Source organism: Lontra canadensis, unplaced genomic scaffold, assembly GCF_010015895.1.
Source record: "Lontra canadensis isolate GAN:19392208 unplaced genomic scaffold, GSC_riverotter_1.0 scaffold106, whole genome shotgun sequence".
Taxonomy (NCBI): domain Eukaryota; kingdom Metazoa; phylum Chordata; class Mammalia; order Carnivora; family Mustelidae; genus Lontra; species Lontra canadensis.
In genome coordinates, this window is record NW_022631100.1 from 1,446,437 (window position 1) to 1,463,020 (window position 16,584).

Here is a 16,584-nt window from a genome sequence, read left to right on the forward strand (position 1 = left end):
CTTCCTTGCTGCTTAGTATTCCTTCTCTGGGAAGTGCTTCGGGTGTTGTTTTTTTCCTAAACACAGACCAGAAGGAATGAATGACATCTTAGTTGTCTCCTTTGCTGGGCAAGTAAAGAGCAAATATACAGAACGGACTTTCCTGCCAGCCCGGAGGTCTTCAGGCTCCTGTCCAGCGTTGGAAAGGCCTTCCCGGTCACCGGACAGGTCACAGATATATCCAATGACTTTTTCTTTGAACTTTAAACTCTCTTAGTACCTTTCCATGTTAGGATGTTTCACTTGAAGAAACCAAAGTATTTTTCTTTAATTCTACATCCTTTTAAAAAAACATATTACTGGCCACATACCTAAAGCCATCTCTTATTCCATGATTCTGAATTAATATACTTTTATTGAGAAAAAAAATCCTGTAAAAATAATACTTGTATGTTAGGATTACTGCCATTTACTAATCCAAGGAGAATTTTTTTCTCTTTAGATAAATTCAGAAATTTACATGATTTACTTTATGGGCATAATTGAATTTGTGGGTTTAAAATTTCTATTACAATCTAGTATTTATTTTTTATTTTTTTATTTTTTTAAGTAATCTCTACACCCAACATAGGGCTCAAACTCATGACCCTGAGATCAAGAGCCACACACTCCTCCGACAGAACCAGCCAGTCACTACCCCCCTTCCCACCCCCAGTATTTCTAATTCATTCTAATGGACACTCACTTCTGGCTTTACTCTCAAGGATCTTGTTCCCACTGTTAGAGCCAGTGTTGCAAGGCCTCACAGGTTTGTAAGTGTAAGTGGGGGTCACAGGAGGCCACATGTCACCAGTTTTCCACCTCGCCTCAAAGAGTGTCACCTTCATCTGTTCTGTCCAGGGAACCCTCAGCTTTTGTTCCTCGTGTTCCTCCTTTCCAGCTTCAACCACCCTCACTGGTATCCCCTATCCGTAAAGTCACCAGAGCATTTCTCTCCATGGTCCCTACCTCTGGAGCTGACACAGTACCCTAATCTCTGGGCCAAGGTTCTGCTTCACAGCATTCCCTTTATTTAACTGAGGGGTTAGGGGGGCAGGCCGCACTGTGTGTTAACACAGGAACCCTGCGCCATAGCCATTCTCCGCTCTACCCTGTCACCCAGGGAGAGCTCTGTGTCTGGGTGCCTCCTCGGGTTCTTTTCCCTGTTTGGTCAAGTCATTCAGGTGGGTGCCTTCTGGCTTCAGTCCCCACAACTCTGTAGATGTGACCAAATAAATCTGAAACCCCAGAGCACCTGGGGGGCGCAGTCAGTTAAGTTTGGCTTAGGTCTTGATCTCAAGGTCATGAGTCTGCTTGGGATTCTGTCTCCCTGTCCTGCTGCCCTTCTCACCCATTCTCTTTCTCTCTCAAATACATAAATACATCTTAAAAAAAAAAAAATCTGAACCCAGCAGGGCTCACAACTTTGACTCAAGATGACCCTTTTCTTTACCCTCTTAAAATTGTTTTTTTCAGGGCACCTGGGTGGCTCAGTGGGTTAAGCCTCTGCCTTTGGCTCAGGTGATGATCTCAGGGTCCTGGGATCGAGCCCTGCATCAGGCTTTCTGCTCAGCAGGGAGCCTGCTTCCCCCCACGCCCCCACCTGCCTCTCTGCCTACTTGTGATCTCTCTGTCAAGTAAATAAATAAAACCTTTAAAAAAATTGTTTTTTCGGGGCGCCTGGGTGGCTCAGTGGGTTAAGCCGCTGCCTTCAGCTCAGGTCATGATCTCGGAGTCCTGGGATCGAGCCCCGCATCGGGCTCTCTGCTCAGCAGGGAGCCTGCTTCCTCCTCTCTCTCTGCCTGCCTCTCTGCCTGCTTGTGATCTCTCTGTCAAATAAATAAATAAAATCTTTAAAAAAAAAATTGTTTTTTCCCCCAGCATGTGCTGTTTGGATTTAAATGTAACACAGCCTTAGGAACTTTACCAAACTCACTTACTATTTTAACACACTTTGACTTAGAGAACACAGTTCTCTTAGTAATGAATACTATAATGGACAGGGGAGGAAAATTTTTCTTTTTCCTGTCGAGGTTCTTTTGGCTGATCCATTAATTAAATTGGCATAAGATAAATTAATGGGAGAAAAGTTTAATTGCATACATACATGAGCCTCACACAGACATGGGAGGTTCAGAGACAGGCCATTAAGGTTTGTATGCCATCCTGAGCTAAGGAGAAGGGGAAAGGGATCTGAGGCTACAAAGGGAAAGAAGAAAAGTCACAGGGAGACGGGAAGAGCAAATGTTTGGTGAGAGAGACAGCAGGACACAGAGAGGAATCCGAATGAACAGGTCTCCTGAGCTCCGCACAGCTTACTACGCCCAGCCCATATTCTCTGTAGCTGTCTCCGGTGAGAGCTGTCTTCCTGGACCCGGCCCTCTATCTAAACCCGTAGAAGCAGTTAAAGGGGGAGGTAAAAAGCTCTTTCTGAGTCTTTTGGGCCTTCGCTGTCTTCAGCTAAAAATAATGTATGGAATGAAGTGGCACATTTTGCGGGGTGCTCATTCCAAACTCCTACCAATGTCTTGTAGGTTTGTGCTGGAAGGAAAAGAAATTCGTATCAACATGTCTTGTGCAGTATTTGTCACCATGAACCCTGGGTAAGTATCTGTGCTAGGAGTGGAGACAGTCAAAATAGTTTTCTGAGATCTTAGCCATGAAGCAGTCGTCCGACATTGTAATGTACCATTGTACATTGTACATTGTACCATTGTAATGTACTGCCACCACCTGACCCCCTCCTGTACCTGCACACTCACAAGCGTTACAGTTCCATACTTATGCCCATGGGTCGTCTCACGTTAACTTTCTGACTGAGAGATGTTTTCACTTCCAGAATAGCTAGGAGAAAAGAAAAGGTTAGCCACTTGTCACAAAGAAGACAGACTAAAAAGCGGAGAGTAGCAGAAGGAAGAGAACTTGATGGTTATGAGGAGCAGAGACTGGGCAGGCTTAGTGAACACCTGTCGAGGGAACGTGTGGAGGGAACCGTCGGGGTGGGAGCGACCTGACGTGAGGCGCACCGTGGGAGGAGGCACAGGGAGAAAGGTCGGTAGAGGAGAACACTCTGGAAATGAAAAGTATGATAGAAACTGTCTTAGACACTTGCTTTCAAGTGAAGGTCACATAGGACACAAACGGGGTAATTCTGGAAACTATATTGTGTGGTTCCTCAACAGGAAAAATGAAAACAGAATAACTGCTTTTCTGCTTATTTATTTCTTTGTTTTTCTGACCCTCTTAAGATATAAAGGTCGAGTAGAGCTCCCGGATAACTTAAAATCTCTGTTTCGCCCAGTGGCAATGATGGCTCCCCATTATCAAATGATTGCTGAGATAATGCTGTTTTCATTTGGTTTCAAATCTGCAAAATCACTCTCTGGAAAGCTGGTTAACATTTATGAATTAGCCAGCAAGCAGCTCTCACAGCAGGTAACACATTGCTTTTTTCAAAAGCAAGGGGATTATAGAAAACCTTAAATAAGACTTTTCTGGTATCAGACCATGGGATGACCTGGGAAATAATGGAGATAGAATCCAGTCAGCAGTTCAAGATGGCGAGCCAACATGGAGGTGAGGGGTTGTGTAAAACCAGTCCAGGTTGCAAGCCTTTCCTCCAGGGCCTGGAGAAAATAATGGAATACCTGCTGTGTGAAACTGGGGACTACTTTCTCCATACAAGGAAGTTAACCTCTATAGCAGTGACTCGCACTTTTTTTGTGCTTCAAGATAATTGGGGGAATTTGTTAAAACACAAATCCCTGGACTTTACCACCAACTTTCTGAGTGGCGCAGCCCCTGAGAATTTGCGTTTCTAACAGGTTCTCAACAGTTCCTGATGTTGCTGATCTGAGTACCACATGTTGAAAATGATTGTTCTGGGATATGCCAGCTGGATGAGTATTTGTTTATGACTCAACATGGTTTGGACAACCAGCCACACCACCTCCAGAATGTTCTTCTTTACCCTATTCTTTCAGTTCATCTCTCCATTTCAGAGAAAATTTAGTTTAGATACTGATAGTTTTTAACAACTTTAATACTTTTGACTTTCTCCCTTAAGAAGACTTTAGGGGCACCACTTTGGGGGGAAGTGAAGGCACTAGAAGCCAAATGCAGTCTTTCTTGATTTACAGCACAGTCTTTCTTCACAGTGTACATGATTAGGGATTTAACTGTGTAGTATATGCATTTATTTCCAAGTCATCCCATTTTTCTTTCAGAAATGTAATAACTCAGATATTTTAATGCTTTATAGGATCATTATGATTTTGGCTTGAGGTCTCTGAAGACCGTTTTAACAATGGCTGGGAAGAAGACACAGGTATTTAAATGGTGAGTTGAATTTTGAATTGTTAGGTCAAACGAAGTTCTGCAACACAGGGAAAATAATTGGTGAAAGTCTAAGTAACAATGACGAGATAAAACGGAGCTCCCAGAATGTTACAGTGAAATATAATAGAGGTGTTTAGGAATGTGAAAGAAGAGGAAGAAAAAAATGCACAAGATCCCCGGGGACTTTTCCTCAGAAGAACCTATTGTTTAAAAAAATGTATCTTGGGGTGCCTGGGTGGCTCAGTGGGTTAAAGCCTCTGCCTTTGGCTCAGGTCATGATTCCAGGGTCCTGGGATCGAGCCCCACATCAGGCTCTTTGCTCAGCAGGGAGCCTGCTTCCTCCTCTCTCTCTGCCTGCCTCTCTGCCTACTTTTGATCTCTATCTGTCAAATAAATAAGTAAAATCTTTTTTAAAAAGTATCTTAACCTTTATATAATAAAAGATACACTGGAATAAAAGGCCTTATTTAAAAGAGCAGTAATTTAATGAGAAATGTAAAACCTATATGAATATATCTGTATGAGAAATGTGTAAAACCCATATGAAGAAAACATTTGTGAAGGACGCAAATGAAAACATGAATAAATGAAATAATACATCATGTACTTAATATAACATCTTAGATGGTCTAGCATCAAAAAGATTTAAAGACTCTAAATGTTCATTTATGAATGAAAAAACCTCCCAGTGAGTATACCAAAGGTATTTGTTTATTTTTGAGCCAGCAGATTCTAAAGTTCAAATAGAAAGGGGCTTCTCAGTGGCACAAGCGGTTAAGCATCCGACGCTTGGTTTCGACTCAGGTTGTGATTTCATGGGTCATGATCTCACGGGTCATGAGATGGAGCCCTGAGTCAGGCTCTTTGCTCAGCAGGGAGTCTGCTTGAGATTCTCTCTCCTTCCATCCCTCCCACCACTCCCACTTGCATGTGCAAATGCACTCTTTTCTCTGTCTCAAATAAATAAATGCATTGTAAAAAAAAGAAAAACAGTTAAGACTAACTAGAAAGATATTAACAAATGAAAGCAATGAAGGAGAAACATCCCTTTAATTACTGAGACATATTATAGAGCTGCTTTGGTTAAACACTGTGGTGCTGGCTTATGAACAGAGAGGGACAGGTCATCAGGACAGAACAGAATCCAGAGGCAGGACTTCACACTCTGGGCGTGTAGTGTTGTCAGTTGTGAGGCAAGAACAAACTCCCAGACTTTCCAGTGATTGTCTTTGGGAAAACTAAAGTGCCCTGTGCATAAAGACGCAGTTGGAGCCACGGCCAACGTTATCTACCTGGATAACAGGAGCAAAAGACTAAAAACGTAAAAGGATTTGAAGAAACAAAATGTCCTTTATATTCTTGGACTACAGAAGACCTGTAAAACTAAGACCCAAAATCTAGAAGCTATAAAGGCGAAGAGTGATAATGGTAAAAAAAAACACTATGCAGTCAGGAGCTGAGTGATGAACTGGGAAGAAGGCTATTTGCAGCTCTCTGGGCAGAGGGAGAGCTCATCCTCATGACACAGGAGGACTGCCTGGAGAACACGGGGAAGGACTCGTATGCAAAATGGGCAAAGGACAGTTCTCAGAAAAGGAAACATAAAGTTTTTAAATACATGAAAATATACTCAACCCCACTCCTGAGAGAAATGCACATTAAAAATGGAAATGTTGTCTCTCATCAGATGGGCAAAAATACGAAAGTTGGGACTTTGTTGGTGAAGCTATAGGGAAATGAGCATTTGTTTCCACTGTTGCTAAGGGGTGGACCTCTTTGAATTTGATCTGGGGCTATATTCATGTATTACCCATTAAAAGTTAAATGAAAAAAAGTGAATATGTTGTAAGAGGGCATATCAATATGCCATTTACATGAATTATTAAAACACAGCCAGTGTTACAGATTGTTCATGGTACCTAGATACAGCACCAAGCACAGAACGCTGTGGGGAGGGGAAGAGCCAGGGGTCTGGCTTTAGCTCAACCGTAGTATGTTATTTCTTACAAATAAAGGAACTAAGGCACATAGAGCAAAATGGCCTATGGAAGACTGATGGCAGGTAGATGGGTACCTGTTATGAAATGCTTTGTCATTGGGAAGAATTAGAGGCAGGAGTACCAGGAATCAGCTTCCTGACATTCTCCAGTCCTCCAGTCTTTCTGCTGTACGAGGACCTGTTCCAGAGAGGGAGTCCCTGATCCGTGTTCTTTGCATCATAGAAAAGCCTCAGTTAGTTCTCCCAGGCACCTGGACTGGGGCTCCCACGTCCAGCGTGCTGTCAGTCTGCTGCCATGAGGAGCAGCTGTCTTTTGTCTGTCTGTGCTTGCACAGCTGTGACAGCCCGCCCCCTGGTCCCCCTAAAGCAGGCGATGTGGTTGTGTGAAGATGACTGTATTATAAAGAGGATTGGGGAATTTTTTTTTAAGATTTTACTTATTTATTTGACAGATAGAGATCACAGACAGGGAGTCAGGCAGAGAGAGAGAGAGAGAGGAGGAAGCAGGATCCCCACCGACCAGAGAGCCCAATGCGGGGCTCAATCCCAGGACCCTGGGATCATGACCTGAGGCGAAGGCAGAGGCTTTAACCCACTGAGCCACCCAGGTGCCCCAGATTTGGGAATTTTTATCAGAGTAAAGCACAGCAAGAAATTTAAAAATCAGACTTTCGCTTTTTAAAAATCCCTTGGCCCTTCCTGACACCAAAAACTATTGTGGTTCTTCTTGTCTGTCCTTTTCCCTTCTGTCCCTTCCTCTCCCTCTGCTCTTGCCCATTCTTTCTCAGGCTCCTGGCTTTGCCTCCGAGGGACGCAAAGATACCACAAATGTCCCTCATTTCCAGAGCAGTGTCCCAGCAATTCTGTCTGGAAATGTTGTACTGGCAGAGTTGTTGTACTACAACAAGTGTTGTACTACAGCGTGCGGAGGACAGGAGGTCACCTGTGGTCTCCTGAGGGCCGCAGCCGCAGGTACCATGTTCCTGACCACCCTCCTCTGCCATAATCGCATTCCTGGCAGACAGTGGATTGGGAAGCCCCGGCGGCTGCGGACCGTGTCTTCCCAGGCGAGGCAGAACACGATCCGTCGCCTGGAGATAGAGGCGGAGAACCACTACTGGCTGAGCATGCCCTACCTCACCGCGGAGCAGGAGTACGGCCACGCCGCAGAGCACAGGGTGGCGGCCTTCGAGGCCATCAAGGCGGCCAGCATGTCCAAGTTCCCCCCACACAGATTTGTGGTAGACCAGCTTGATCATCTCAATGTCAGCAAGAAGTGGTCCTGACCCAGAGGCAGTCACAGGGCTGCCACCTCTGGACTCATTCTGGAACCGAAGAAGGAGGAAAAATGATCCTTTGGACCAGTCTTATTGAACAGCAAGCATGAGTATAGTGGTCTGCGTATAGAATATCTGGAGCTCCAAACTCTTTAATAAAACTTCATATTTTAGTAAAAAAAAAAAAAAAATTGACTTTTTTTTTTTTTTTTTTTTTTGTACTAGGAGAGCCTCGCTCTAACTCCCGGAGAGTCTGGAGGTGCTTATATTTAAAACAGTAGTAGGAGGGGCGCCTGGGTGGCTCAGTCGTTAAGCGTCTGCCTTCAGCTCAGGTCATGGTCCCAGGGTCCTGGGAGCCAGCCCCGCATCGGGCTCCCTACTCAGCAGGAAGCCTGCTTCTCCCTCTCCTACCCCTGCTGCTTGTGTTCCCCTCTCTCGCTGTGTCTCTTTCTGTGAAATAAATAAAATCTTAAAAAAAACCAAAAAAACAGTAGTAGGAGACCGTGTATTTGCTTTGTAGGGCTGCCATAACAAATGGCTACAAACTTGTCATCTTAAAGTACCTGAGACCAGAAGTCTGAACTCCAGGTTGTGGGCAGGACTGTTGTCCCTGCCAAGGCCCAGAGGGAGAGTCCGGCCTGTGATCTGTCAGCACCCCAGAGCTTGGGGCTGCGTCACTCCGGTGTCCACCCCCTCTTCTCACTGTCTGCGTGTCTGTGTGTCTCTCTGCCTTGCTCTCAGGAGGAGCGTGTGACTGCATTTAAATTGGGATCATCTGAGATAAACTCAGTCCCACCTTTTGCTGTATCAGAAAATATTTACAGGTTCCAGGGATTAGCAAGGGAATGTATCTCTGTGGAACAGTTTTGTCTGCCTCCCGCAGACAGTCCCAGAAAGGAGGTTTCTGTATCTCCCTTTCGGGGAGACAGACTGCCCAGCAGCTGGAATCCTAGGATGTCCTTGGTAGAAAAGATGTGCTTTGTCAACAGCTAGAGAATTAACATCTCTTCAGGTAAGCACTTGAAACACTTACAAAACTTACCACAGTACTGGGCCATAAAGTGAGTCTTGACTAATTCCAAAGAATGTGGTAGGTATCATGAAGGCAATCAAAACGGGTAAGAAAAAAAAAATTATTTTCTTGGATTTTCTTGGATTTAATTGACTTATTAGTGTAGAGCTTTCATTTTTTATTCTTAAATGATAACAGATATTCCCCATGATAATCTTAGATGCCATCCCCCAAATTATTCTTGTGGAGAACTTTAGTTGAGTCTTACCTTTATATATCTAACAGCACAGTAGCATAACAGTATTATTATATATAAACTGTGATTGCTCCCAGATGTAGTAGTTTGTGCATCCATCAGTCCTTCCTTCCTCCCCTCCTTCCTTCAAGTTATCCTCCTCGAGTGTAAAGCAAGCTGTGTCTGGGGAGAAAGAATGTCACTGACCCCCAGCAACTGTCTGAACTGGGTCATGTTGAGTATTACTTTCCCTTTTAAGTGCTTGAAAAGAGTAATGAATTCTTTGATTAAAGAATTAGAATGCCTGGTAAAAGTGCTCCCTAAACGTTAGCTATTAGCTGTTTTTATTAAGGATCAAAGACTTCAGATTCGCCTCCGGCCTGCTGAAGAGTTTGGACATGTGTGCCCAGGAGGGCAGAAGGACCTCTCCCGCCCAGAGTACGTTGCTTCTTGTGCGTCTCTGCAGTCTGACCGCACGGCCTGCTGTTCCTTCTCCTGCGGGCATGTTTAATGTGCACAGATATGTGCTGAAGTGTTCAAGAGGCAACATATTGTTACTGTGGGGCAGTATATTTTGCGATGACTTCTTACATCTGGAGGCTTTTGTGACAACAAGCAGAGATACCTTCAGCTGGCTTGAGCGGAAGAGGGGTTCGAGGTTTCTCTCCCTCAGAAGCTCCAGAGGCGGGCAGGGGAGGACTGCTCTGACAAGGGTTTCAGGTCCATTTGTCTCTACAGGACCGCTTCTGTGGCGTAACTTGGGCCATAGTTCCCAGCTGCATAGCCTGCAAGCCTGCTTCCCTGGTCTGCCTCGAGATTGTGCATAAATTATTATTTCTTATTTGACATCAACCTGAATTCGTTCCATTATTTGCAGCTAAAACACGTTACTGATACAATGCCAGGCCCTGACTGGGGGGGTGGCATTGCCCTGCCTGTTCGGGACCAGCCCGGGCCTGTCTCTGGGCCCATCTCTGGGTCCCACCTGTGGACCCTGGGACCAGATCTGCCTCACGCACACCATCTAGCTGCTTTGCAGTGAGGGACAGGAGGAAGGGCCGTGGGGATAGCCACCGCCGCAAAGGAGCAGAACAGTCCTCAGTGTCATTCTTGCTCACCTTGTCTGTATTTTCTTCTTCTGTTAAAGTAACACCGGTGACCATCTTTCTGAAAAGGAGGAGACTCTGATCGTTATTGAGGCTCTAAGAGAAGCTAGTTTGCCAAAATTTCTCCCTGAAGACGTCCCATGTTTTGAAAAGATTATAGGAGATATTTTTCCTGAAGCAGCAGTTTCAACACCAAATCAGGTTGCCTTGGAGGTAATAAGACTTTTGAAAACCATCACAAATGATTTAGATGTGGAATATTGAGATAAGAAACGACGTAAGTAAAAAATATTCTAGTTCTTCCTGAAACACTCTATTCATGTTCTGGTTGGAGGGATAAACATACTCGGAGACGTATTTCCCCCTGGGAGAAAAACAGCCTCAGTCAAGGAAGGCTGCTAATTACATTGTTCCCCAGTTTTTTCGTCTTTCCAAAGGGAATGAGGGTTTCCTCTTCCTACTTTAAAGCGGTGCTCTAAGGATCATATTAGATCAGGACTATGAAAAAGGACATTACAATGTAAACTTTTGTGGTTATAAAAATGGCATGTTATGACTGACCTTGCAGTCATCGCCACTGTCTGGGTGGGGTCTCGACTTTTCTCCCGCGGCCCCCTGTGTCCACATGCTGCGGCAGCCAGCAATGTTTTCTGGACACCTGTGACCAGGCCCACAGAGCCCACAGAGCCTCCAGCAGACAGACCCAGAGTCAGCTCCCCCGACACCGGTCACACTGCCTTTCACAGTCTGGCCACATCAGGTGACCTGTGTGTCCTTTTTCCTCCCGCCACTTTTTCCACCCCAAGGGTCTCTTTGCTTTCTGGCTCTTCTTGGGCCCTTATCAGCTATCAGGCCATCAAACCCACACACTCCTTTCCCTGGGACCCTGCCCAATTTTTCAAAACACTTTTTTTGTGGATTTTTTTGTTTTAATTTTAGTATATATGGTTTATGTATGTAGCTTGTAGTTTAAACAGCCTCATAATTGTTCCTTCTTTACGTATAGGTATAAGCTATGTGCACAACCCCATACCCAGCGGGCATAGAATACATATTATTTTGAGGCACACATGAAGTGCTCAGCAAAAGATCATTCATTAGGTTGTGTAGGAAGGTCTGGGAAAATTTCCCGTGCAAACCAGGAGTTTTATGACACGATAGTTCTTTCATGGTTCTGGTCTAGTTAGATTTCAGATCCCTTCTAGGCTCAATTTTGTTGAACTAGGGAGTATTCTCATGGCATTCACATGTTAGAATGCTCTGTGTGGGTCTGAGACAACCACTGTCTCACAGCTGCTGCGATTTCCCGTTTCTGATGTTACCCTCCCAGCAGGTCTTATTTTCTTAGCTTGGGTTTGCTTCATTACATAGATGACCTAGAAGTGTATCTAATTGTTTTCTTCCAAAAAATGGCCTTTTATTTAATACATCTTTTTGATTTCTAACCTTTTAATATCCTTATTATTATTTTTATTTAGTTTTATTTTTTATAAACCTATAATGTGTTTTATAATTATATATAATTATATAATTATAATGTATTTTATAATATAATTATATTTAATTATAATTATAATTATATATTATAATAATATATAATATATATTATTATTATAAATACATTATAATATAATTATAATGTATTTTATAAACATATAATGTATTTTTAGCCCCAGGGGTACAGGTCTGTGAATCTCCAGGTTTACATGCTTCACAGCACTCACCACAGCACACACACCCCCAAATGTTCATAACCCAAACACCCTCTCCCGACCCCCTCCCCGCAACAACCCTCAGTTTGTTCTGTGAGATTAAGAGTCTCTGATGGTTTGTCTCCCTCCTGATCCCATCTTGTTTCATTTATTCTTTTCGTACCCCCCAAACACCCCACATTGCATCTCCACTTCCTCATATCAGAGAGATCATATGATAGTTGTCTTTCTCCGATTGACTTATTTCGCTAAGCATGATACCCTCTAGTTCCATCCACATCATTGCAAATGGCAAGATTTCATTTCTTTTGATGGCTGCATAGTATTCCATTGTATATATACACCACATCGTCTTTATCCATTCATCTGTTGATGGACATCTAGGTTCTTTCCATAGTTTGGCTATTGTGGACACTGCTGCTATAAACATTCGGGTGCACATGCCCCTTCGGATCACTACTTTTGTATCTTTAGGGTAAATACCCAGTAGTGAAATTGCTGGGTCATAGGGTAGCTCTATTTTCAACTTTTTGAGGAACCTCCATGCTGTTTTCCAGAGTGACTGCACCAGCTTGCATTCCCACCAACAGTGTAGGAGGGTTCCCCTTTCTCTGCATCCTCACTAGCATCTGTCATTTCCTGACTTGTTAATTTTAGCCATCCTGACCGGTGTGAGGTGATAGGTCATTGTGGTTTTGATTTGTATTTCCCTGATGCCGAGTGATGTGGAGCACTTTTTCATGTGTCTGTTGGCCATCTGGATATCTTCTTTGCAGAAATGTCTGTTCATGTCCTCTGCCCATTTCTTGATTGGATTATTAGTTCTTTGGGTGTTGAGTTTGCTAAGCTCTTTATAGATTTTGGATACTAGCCCTTTATCTGATAAGTTGTTTGTTAACTGTTTCCTTTGCTGTGCAAAAGCTTTTGATCTTGATGAAATCCCAATAGTTCATTTTTGCCCTTGCTTCCCTTGCCTTTGGCGATGTTCCTAGGAAGAGGTTGCTGCGGCTGAGGTCAAAGAAGTTGCTGCCTGTGTTCTCCTCAAGGATTTTGATGGATTCCTTTTTCACACTGAGGTTCCTTCATCCATTTTGAGTCTATTTTCGTGTGTGGTGTAAAGAAATGGTCCAATTTCATTTTTCTGCGTGCGGCTGTCCAATTTTCCCAACACCATTTATTGAAAAGGCTGTCTTTTTTCCATTGGACATTCCTTCCTGCTTTGTCGAAGATTAGTTGACCATAGAGTTGAGGGTCTATTTCTGGGCTCTCTCTTCTGTTCCATTGATCTATGTGTCTGTTTTTGTGCCAATACCATACTGTCTTGATGATGACAGCTTTGTAATAGAGCTTGAAGTCCAGAATTGTGATGCCACCACCTTTGGCTTTCTTTTTCAATATTTCTTTGGCTATTCGAGGTCTTTTCTGGTTCCATATAAATCTTAGGATAAATTGTTCCATTTATTTGAAAAAAATGGATGGGATTTTGATAGGGATTGCATTAAATGTGTAGATTGCTTTAGGTAGCATAGACATTTTCACAATATTTGTTCTTCCAATCCAGGAGCATGGAACATTTTTCCATTTCTTTGTGTCTTCCTCAATTTCTTTCATGAGTACTTTATAGTTTTCTGAGTATAGATTCTTTGCCTCTTTGGTTAGGTTTATTCCTAGGTATCTTATGGTTTTGCGTGCAATTGTAAATGGGATTGACTCCTTAATTTCTCTGTCTTCTGTCTTGTTGGTGTAAAGAAATGCAACTGATCTCTGTGCATTGATTTTATATCCTGAAACTTTACTGAATTCCTGTACAAGTTCTAGCAGTTTTGGAGTGGAGTCTTTTGGGTTTTCCACATATAGTATCATATCATGTGCATAGAATGATAGTTTGACTTCTTCTTTGCTGATTTGGATACCTTTAATTTCTTTTTGTTGTGTGATTGCTGAGGCTAGGACTTCTAGTACTATGTTGAATAGCAGTGGTGATAATGGACATCCCTGCCGTGTTCTTGACCTTAGTGGAAAAGCTGTCAGTTTTTCTCCATTGAGAATTATATTTGCAGTGGGTTTTTCATAGATGGCTTTGATAATATTGAGGTATGTGCCCTCTATCCCTACACTTTGAAGAGTTTTGATCAGGAAGGAATGCTGTACTTTGTCAAATGCTTTTCCAGCATCTATTGAGAGTATCATATGGTTCTTGTTCTTTCTTTTATTAATGTATTGTATCACATTGATTGATTTGCGGATGTTGAGCCAACCTTGCAGCCCTGGAATAAATCCCACTTGGTCGTGGTGAATAATCCTTTTAATGTACTGTTGGATCCTATTGGCTAGTATTTAGGTGAGAATTTTCGCATCTGTGTTCATCAAGGATATTGGTCTGTAATTCCCTTTTTTGATGGGATCCTTGTCTGGTTTTTGGATCAAGGTGATGCTGGCCTCATAAAATGAGTTTGGAAGCTTTCCTTCCATTTCTATTTTTTGGAATAGTTTCAGGAGAATAGGAATTAATTCTTCTTTAACTGTTTGGTAGAATTCCCCCCTGGGAAGCTGTCTGGCCCTGGGCTTTTGTTTGTTTGGAGATTTTTGATGACTGTTTCAATCTCCTTACCGGTTATGGGTCTGTTCAGGTTTTCTATTTCTTCCTGGTTCAGTTGCGGTAGTTTATATGTCTCTAGGAATGCATCCATTCCTTCCAGATTATCAAATTTGTTGGCGTAGAGTTGCTCATAATATGTTCTTATAATTGTTTGTATTTCTTTGGTGTTGGTTATAATCTCTCCTCTTTCATTCATGATTTTATTTATTTAGGTCCCTTATCTTTTCTTTTTGATAAGTCTGGCCAGGGGTTTATCAATCTTATTAATTCTTTCAAAGAACCAGCTCCTACTTTTGTTGATTTGTTCTTTTTTTTTTTTTTTTTTTTTGGTTTCTATTTCATTGATTTCTGCTCTGATCTTTATTATTTCTCTCCTCCTGCTGGGTTTAGGCTTTCTTTGTTGTTCTTTCTCCAGCTCCTTTAGGTGAAGAGTTAGGTTGTGTATTTGAGACCTTTCTTGTTTCTTGAAAAGGTTTGTATCGCTATATATTTTCCTCTTAGGACTGTCTTTGCTGTGTCGCACAGATTTTGAACCATTGTGTTTTCATTATCGTTTGTTTCCATGAATTTTTTCAATTCTTCTTTAATTTCCTGGTTGACCCATTCATTCTTTAGAAGGATGCCGTTTAGTCTCCGTGTATTTGGGTTCTTTCCAAATTTCCTCTTGGGATTGAGTTCTAGCTTCAGAGCATTGTGGTCTGAAAATACGCAGGGAATGATCCCAATCTTTTGATACTGGTTGAGATCAGATTTATGACCCAGGATGTGATCTATTCTGGATAATGTTCCATGTGCACTAGAGAAGAATGTGTATTTTGTTGCTTTGGGATGGAATTTTCTGAATATATCTGTGATGTCCATCTGGTCCAGTGTGTCATTTAAGGCCTTTATTTCCTTTTTGATCTTTTGCTTGGATGATCTGTCCATTTCAGTAAGGGGAGTGTTAAAGTCCCCTACTATTATTGTATTATTGTCGATGTGTTTCTTTGATTTATTATTAATTGGTTTATATATTTGGCTGCTCCCATGTTAGGGGCATAGATATTTAAAATTGTTAGAGCTTCTGTTGGACAGATCCTTTGAGTATGATATAGTGTCCTTCCTCATCTCTTATTATAGTCTTTGGCTTAATATCTAATCTGATATAAGGATTCCACCCCCCACAGCTTTCTTCTAATGTCCATTAGCATGGTAAATTGTTTTCCATCCCCTCACTTTAAATCTGGAAGTGTCTTTGGGTCTAAAATGAGTTTCTTGTAGGCAGCATATTGATGGTTTTTGTTTTTTTATCCATTCTGATACCCTGTGTCTTTTGATTGGGGCATTTAGCCCATTTACATTCAGGGTAACTATTGAGAGATATGAATTTAGTGCCATTGTATTGCCTGTAAGGTGACTGTTGCTGTATATTGTCTCTGTTTCTTTCTGATCTACTACTTTTAGGGTCTCTCTTTGCTTAGAGGACCCCTTTCAATATTTCCTGTAGAGCTGGTTTGGTGTTTGCAAATTCTTTCACCTTTTATTTGTCCTGGAAGCTTTTTATCTCTCCTTCTATTTCCAGTGATAGCCTAGTTGGATATAGTATTCTTGGCTGCATGTTTTGCTCGTTTAGTGCTCTGAATACATCATGCTAGTTCTTTCTGTCCTGCCAGGTCTCTGTGAATAAATCCACTGCCAATCTAATTTTTTACTATTGTATGTTACAGATTTCTTTGCACGGGCTGCTTTCAGGATTTTCTCTTTCTCGCTAAAACTTGTAAATTTTACTATTAGGTGATGGGGTGTAGACCTATTCTTATTGATTTTGAGGGGGATTCTCTGCACCTCCTGGATTTTGATGCTTGTTCCCTTTGCCATATTAGGGAAATTCTCTCCAATAATTCTCTCCAATATACCTTCTGCTCCCCTCTCTCTTTCTTCTTCTTCTGGAATCCCAATTATTCTAATGTTGTTTCGTCTTATGGTGTCACTTATCTCTTGAATTCTCCCCTCGTGTTCCAGTATTTGTTTGTCTCTCTTTTGCTCAGCTTCTTTATTCTCTGTCATTTGGTCTTCTATATCATTAATTCTTTCTTCTGCCTCATTTATCCTAGCAGTAAGAGCCTCCATTTTTTATTGCACCTCATTAATGGCTTTTTTGATTACAACTTGGTTAGATTTTAGTTCTTTTATTTCTCCAGAAAGGGCTTTTATCTCTCCAGAGAGGGTTTCTCTAATATCTTCCATGCCTTTTTCGAGCCCAGCTAGAACCTTGAGAATCGTCATTCTGAACTCTAGATCTGACATAT

General features: G+C 42.2%; 2 protein-coding genes across 2 annotated transcripts in view; both read left to right on the forward strand.

Moving 5' to 3' along the window:
* Positions 1–16,584, forward strand: part of DNAH14 (dynein axonemal heavy chain 14) — a 307,787-nt gene that overhangs the window by 114,417 nt on the left and 176,786 nt on the right. Inside the window, exons 31-34 of the mRNA XM_032838780.1 lie at positions 2,553–2,621; positions 3,267–3,453; positions 4,280–4,356; positions 10,027–10,198. Of these exons, the coding sequence (XP_032694671.1) occupies positions 2,553–2,621; positions 3,267–3,453; positions 4,280–4,356; positions 10,027–10,198 (505 nt within the window). The remainder of the gene's footprint in view (positions 1–2,552; positions 2,622–3,266; positions 3,454–4,279; positions 4,357–10,026; positions 10,199–16,584) is intronic.
* LOC116855773 (ribosomal protein 63, mitochondrial-like) lies at positions 7,286–7,790 on the forward strand. Its single transcript, XM_032838779.1, has one exon. It carries the CDS (start codon positions 7,333–7,335, stop codon positions 7,639–7,641), a length of 309 nt encoding a protein of 102 aa, XP_032694670.1. The 5' UTR covers positions 7,286–7,332; the 3' UTR covers positions 7,642–7,790.